Genomic DNA, 6,401 nt, shown 5'->3' on the forward strand with positions numbered 1-6,401 from the left:
TAATTTTTTTGCATTTCGATAAACATTATTAGTGTATAAGTTCTTAAAAGATTATAGAAAAACGTGAGGGTTTTTAAGCTAAGAAAATAATCCAACAAAATTCAACTAATTAAGCATTTAAGCTATTTAAATTATTATTTATTAAAGAATAATTTAAAAATAAAAATATATTTACTAAAAGATAAATATTATTTTTAGTTGTCAAAGTAAAAAGTTGATCAATGAATAATATACGATTTAGTTTAAGACATCAACAACTACATTATTTATTTCAAATATGAAAATTATAAATTATTAAGAGAACTTTGGTCAAAGAGCATGCTAACTTAAGAGATGTACAAGTTAACATGATCATCAAGATCAAAGATCCCACTTGTCCAATCCCAAGTTCTTCCATCTCTTTGGGAGGGGTGCTTCCACTTATGAACTTAGTTTTATTTAGTAATATTATTTCTATTGTTTGTTTTATATCTATTAATTTATAAGTTATAATAACATGGGGGGTAGAGGGTATCATATTTAGTGGTATGAGACATTGGTTGATTTAATTCAGACATGTGTTTTATGTGTCGTACTACGCATTTTGTGTGTACTTTGATAATATGTTATATTGTATGTTACTTGAAGTATTGTTTAATCTATTTGTTTTTTATATCAATATTATGACCGATAGAAACGATCATGTTGTCACCGATGCTCTTCATGCATTAGCATAAGCAATAAGAGTTGATAAGTTGGTGTTGAACTTAGTTAGTTGGAGAGGTTTTAGCATCATCATCCACCCACATTTAAAGGGGTATATGACCTTGTTGCAGTTATGATTAGGTTGAGTGATGAGGTGGAGAAAATTTTCAAGGCCATAGAGTTTCCTATGGCTTTGAAGGTTAACTTTGCTATCTTCATGCTGAATGGTGATGCATATTTCTGGTGGGTTAGAGCTTTGCAATGGATGATGTGAAACTTTAATTTTGAGAAATAATTAGAAAAAAATAATATTAAAATAAAAAATGTTATTCTATCTATAATAAAATTTTCTTTAAAAAAATATTGTAATAACCTATTAGCTTAATTTATAGTAACATTTTAATAGATGTAAGTAGACAAATGTTATTGAAAAAGTTAAATGGAGTAATGTGATTATAAATGATGAGAAAAACTCAACTCGATATAAGGTTAAAATAGAGTATGTGAATGAAACAATCTTCACTTTATAAGACAATTTTATTTTAAGATAAAACTGACCTATATTTAAAATGATATAACAATCTATCATAGATTCATTTAGGGGTCACTTACTACGTTATCCATTCTAATGATGATGTATAGATGGAAGCAATTATAATGTGGTAATTAAAATAACTTGCTTGATTTTTTGGAGATCAATACATTTTATATGCGAGAACATAAAGGCCTGCTAGTGGCTCTAATAAAGTGGTTTTGATAATGGAGATAATGGACTAAACAAGCAGATAACTATGTTGTTGATAGTATGATTCTAGCCACTTGTGAGTTTGTAGATGTTTTAATCTTGATGTATACAACCAATAGACTAGTTATTGATGCTTAGGGGGTTAAAGGACTCGGCCATAAAGTACACTCTATTATGCACTAACACATTGTATACAAGCAGACATGTTGTGAACGCAATGGCAGACTACGTCGACACAAATCGAATATGTATTAGATAAGAACACATTTAGTCCCGAACATGAACAAAACAGACACAAAGACACAAGCACAACCCAACGCCCCAATGCGTGTGACCCAACTCTCTAATGTATGTGGCCCAACTCTATGAAGCGCGAATATGATACTTTTATAAATAAAAATAAAAATAAAAAAAGAAATTCCATAAAAACATAGACAAGAAAGGGAGGATTCGAGATTTTAAAAAAATTGATAAAAACATAAACAAGTCATGTTTTTCAATGATGATGACCAACAATAAAGATTTCTCACACTATTTCTTTTTTTGACTCTATTGTGATAATTTTTGTCAGTTTTGTTGTTATGGACTATAATATCTCTTAATAATTTATTTTTGAAATTTAATAAATTACTTTTATGTCAATATATAATTTTTTTTCTTCATATTATTCATATTATATATATATATATATATATATATATATATATATATATATATATGTGTGTCATATTCATGTATTTTATAATTTTTTTTATTTTACTTTATCCCTATGTTGTGTTGCTGTATCATGTCGAAATCTGTGGGACATAGGGTACACTATGTCGGGGGGACCAAATCCTTTTGGATTTTGTTTTGGTGTGGACTTCAACTTCTGCGGGCTCTATATTTACAATCTGTCATGTATGGAACACAACATACAGAGGTTACATTTAATTTGTAGTATGGGAGGCTATATAGAAAGGTGTTTTCTATAATACGTGTACATTCAAAGATGTACCGGTATATTGCCACCTATGATCAATTATTTCATGCCATGTGGATAAATTTTTCACATGTCACTTTTGCCGTAAATTGTTTCTCCAATTTATTTGAAATTGAAAAATAATAATTTTAAAGTTATAAATTATTAATAGAAAATTGTGGGGGATGAATCTTTTGTTTGGAGTAACAGCATAGGGTGAATTATAGTTAGCAGTCTCTGTATATGGGTTTAAGTTGCCTCTTATACCTTTTTAATATATTAATTTCAATAGCTCTGATGCATAATTTTCAATAACAATTTTGTATTTATTAATTTCTTAAAATATAACATAAAATGCCCAATTTTTAAAAATGAACATTGAAGAAAAAGAAGAAAAGCACTACTGGAGGAAAGGGGTGGCTTTGAGCCAAAGATGATCTCTCTTATGCATAGTTATGCCAATCGCTTCTTCCATATTCAAGTCTTGAATTCCAAGCCCAAGAGGCAGCTCCCAGTGAAAACGATAGAGAAGATTTGCAAGAACCAACTCAACAAGTGGCATAGCAAAGTTCATTCCGGGACAGCCTCTTCGGCCAACCCCAAATGGCAACATCTCAAAGTGTTGTCCTCTGAAGTCAATTGGACTATCCAAGAACCTCTCTGGCAAGAACTCATTTGGATTCTCCCAACAAGTGGGGTCCATTGCTATTGACTTTGCATTCACAAGGACCCTCGTTTTGGCTGGGATTTCGAACCCTTGGATCGTGCAAGCCTCTGTGGTCTCTCTTGGCACGAGTAATGGCGCTGGTGGATGGAGTCTTAGTGCCTCCTTCACAACTGATTTGAAGTACAAGAGTCTCGGGAGGTCAACCTCTTCTACCATCTCTTTTCCCTTCAAAACTTGTCTTATTTCTTCTTGTGCTCTTTTCATTGCATTTGGGTTCCTAATCAACTCACTCATTGTCCATATCATTGTCGCCGCAGCAGTGTCGGTTCCCGCTACAAAGATGTCCTACATACAAAATTAAATCCAATTAGATAAAGGAAGAGTTAAGTGTGAATAAACAAGGCCCGAAAGCCATCGACGGAATTTGTATATGACCATAACTATTATTAATTAGTCAGACAAGAAAATGATGGTATTGACTAATCAACCTGAAAATCATGTGAGTACTTTGAATTGTTCCGTATTCATGTTCTCTCTGTTTTTTAATCATTTCTTATTGGATGGAAAGAGAAAACAAAAGTTAATTTGTGTACGTCTATTAGACCATTCGATTAGAATGTTAATTCAAACAAACGTACTTTAGTTAAATAACTTAAAAATTCCTCCATATTTTACCAAGTATGTTTTTATTAAACATATACTTACGACGACTAGGAGAGAATAGTACTACTTAATATATAATCCAGAAACGATTAGTGAACACTACATATTCCAGGAAAATAAAGAGATAAAAAAATAAAAATAATAAAAAATTTATAATAATTGTAAAAAAAGAGAGAATAAGATATATAAATATAATTGATCAAACAGTATTAACAAAGATAAAAATCGAATTTGAGAGCATGAGATCAATCTCTCATGTTTCATGACAATCCTTATAACTAGATGAAGATTATTAAAAAAATTCTCAATATAGAATATATACATACTATTAAATTCAAAAAATCATTAGACTAATAATATATATATGGTAATAAATTCAAATCTTGTAAGTAATATAATTTGAAGAAGAAAAAAAGAGAGAGAATAGGATTTATATTAAGATTGAATAGTTGAAAAAGATTCTTAATTAATGTATAATATTTTTTTATATTATGATATCCACATGAATATCTACTAACTTAACTAAAAATTAATATACAATATATATATATATATGTATATATAAGATTAAACTCAAAAAAAAAATATTAAGCTCAACATACTAATAGAAATCGAAGTAATATTGATAAAGTATAAAAAGTTCGAATCTTAATAAATAAATAAACAAATAAATAAAAACCCAAAAACTAACGTGTGAATGAGATATTTAATTTAGATGCTTGGTGTTCATGCGTCACTCGCTTCTATATTATACTATAAACGTACCACTAGTACACCCTTGATTTGGTCATCAGTGATGGCGATTGGTTGATTTGGATCCCTCTGAACTCGAAGAAGTACATCGACAACATCTTCATGCTCATGCTCAGCTTCATCCCTCTCATGTTTATCAACATGCTCCTTAATGACCTGCTCATAAAACTTATCCATTTCTCTGAAATTTCTCTCAAGCCTATTTTCAATGGCACAGAACTTGCCGAGCCACCGCAACCGAGGGAAAAAGTCAACCAGAAAGAACCCTCCCAACATCTCCTGCGTTTCCTTAAGCATCTCACTAAGCGTGTTATTTTCTACTCCGAACCTGTCCCTTTTCCCGAGAGCAATCCGGCAAACAACGTTGTTAGTGAGCGAAAGGGTGAACTCACTCAAGTCCACAGGATGAGAAGAAAGAGCTATGGAGCGAAGCAGAAGCTTCACCTCTTCCAATCTCACAGCTTCAAACGATTGAACCCTCCTCGGACTCAACAGCTCCGAGATCATGATCCTCCTCATCTCTCTCCAGTACTCGCCGTAAGGAGAGAAACTCACGGCTGAACCGTATCCCAAGCGGTTGGCAGCGCGTAACTGAGGCCTGCCGGAGAAAACGGGGTCATGGTTTTTGAAAATCTCTTTAGCCATCTCGGCAGAGGAGACTACCAAGGTGGGTATTGAACCTAACTGCAAGAACATGAGGGGTCCGTGGTGGCGTGAAAGGCGTTGAAGGGATCGATGTGGCAACTTTCCAAGGTTGTGGAGGTTGCCGATGAAGGGTAGTTTCGTTGGCCCTGGGGGTACTTTCTTCTCTGCACCTCCCTTTCTCATGTGTTTTATCAGTGACAAGGTGAACAAGAGTGTGAGGAAAACGAAGACTGCGAAAGAGATCATTCTGTTGATATTGTTTTGTTTCCCCCAACAGGCTTGAATGAAATTTATGATTCACGATCACGACTTGCTGTAGAAATATCATTTAAAATCTAGATGTATTTTTATTATGTAATTTTAAATCACATAAGCAGTACACGCCGACTCGACAGCACAAAAGTACCACCGATTATCTCCACACAACGTTTTTCAAAAGAGTATTGCTATATATTCCAAAACGAAACTTCCGATCAATGTCCCAATAATTAAAATATTGATATTTTTAAATAAATTTATTATAAATTAATTATTTTATTTAATATTTTATTATTTAAATCAGTTTTTTATTAATTTTGTTCCTACTGTAAGTCCGTTTTTATCGTTAGGATCACCGCATCTGAGGTATTGTCCGTTTTAACATTTGTTAGACTGTCACGGTTTTGTCCTTTATAAGCGGTGTGGAATTTTTAGGCATAGCGGAACAAGTCCCTCAGTCGTTGCTAAGGTTAGGATCACTGCATCTGAGGTATTGTCCGTTTTGGCATTCGTTGGACCGTTATGATTTTGTCCTTTATAAGCGATGTGGAATTTTTAAGCATACCGGAACAAGCCCCCAGTCAATGCTAAGAGGCAACTTCTAGCATCGTTAGAGTCACTACATCCGAGGTATTGTCCGTTTTGGCACTTGTTGGGCTGTTACGATTTTGTCATTTAAAAGACATCTCGGTAGGTTAAGGAGAGAGGGTATTTATAAACTACCCTTAGTCTTGACTCCTAAGCGATGTGAGCCTTTTTAAGACATACTGGAACAAATTCAATCAAGTTTCAGAATAAATATTCGAAGGATGAAGTATTTTTCCTTTTAAAATTAGTCTTTTTATTTTTTCATGAAGGGTCAAACTTTGGCATTATCTATGTAACCGAACTATCCCTTTGACCAAGTCTTTTGATCAATATTATACCGGTGTCGTTGGCGGTTTACATTGCCGAGCTCATATTGGCATATTGCCTTGGTGACATTCATGATCAAGCTAATGCAGTTTCGATCAGTACATTAATCC

At 33.0% G+C, this 6,401-nt stretch overlaps 1 protein-coding gene across 1 annotated transcript; it reads right to left on the minus strand.

The window, feature by feature from the left end:
* Positions 1 to 2,695: 2,695 nt before the first annotated feature.
* On the minus strand, positions 2,696 to 5,537 carry LOC109801233 (cytochrome P450 71A9). The gene is made up of 2 exons (XM_020362252.3): positions 4,486 to 5,537; positions 2,696 to 3,402 (listed from the first exon to the last, which is right to left on the minus strand). The coding sequence occupies exons 1-2, from the start codon at positions 5,362 to 5,364 to the stop codon at positions 2,791 to 2,793; spliced, it is 1,491 nt and encodes a 496-aa protein (XP_020217841.1). The 5' UTR covers positions 5,365 to 5,537; the 3' UTR covers positions 2,696 to 2,790.
* Between the last annotated feature and the right edge of the window lie 864 nt (positions 5,538 to 6,401).

Source organism: Cajanus cajan, chromosome 5 (assembly GCF_000230855.2).
Source record: "Cajanus cajan strain Asha chromosome 5, NIPB_CcT2T_4, whole genome shotgun sequence".
NCBI classification, from domain to species: domain Eukaryota; kingdom Viridiplantae; phylum Streptophyta; class Magnoliopsida; order Fabales; family Fabaceae; genus Cajanus; species Cajanus cajan.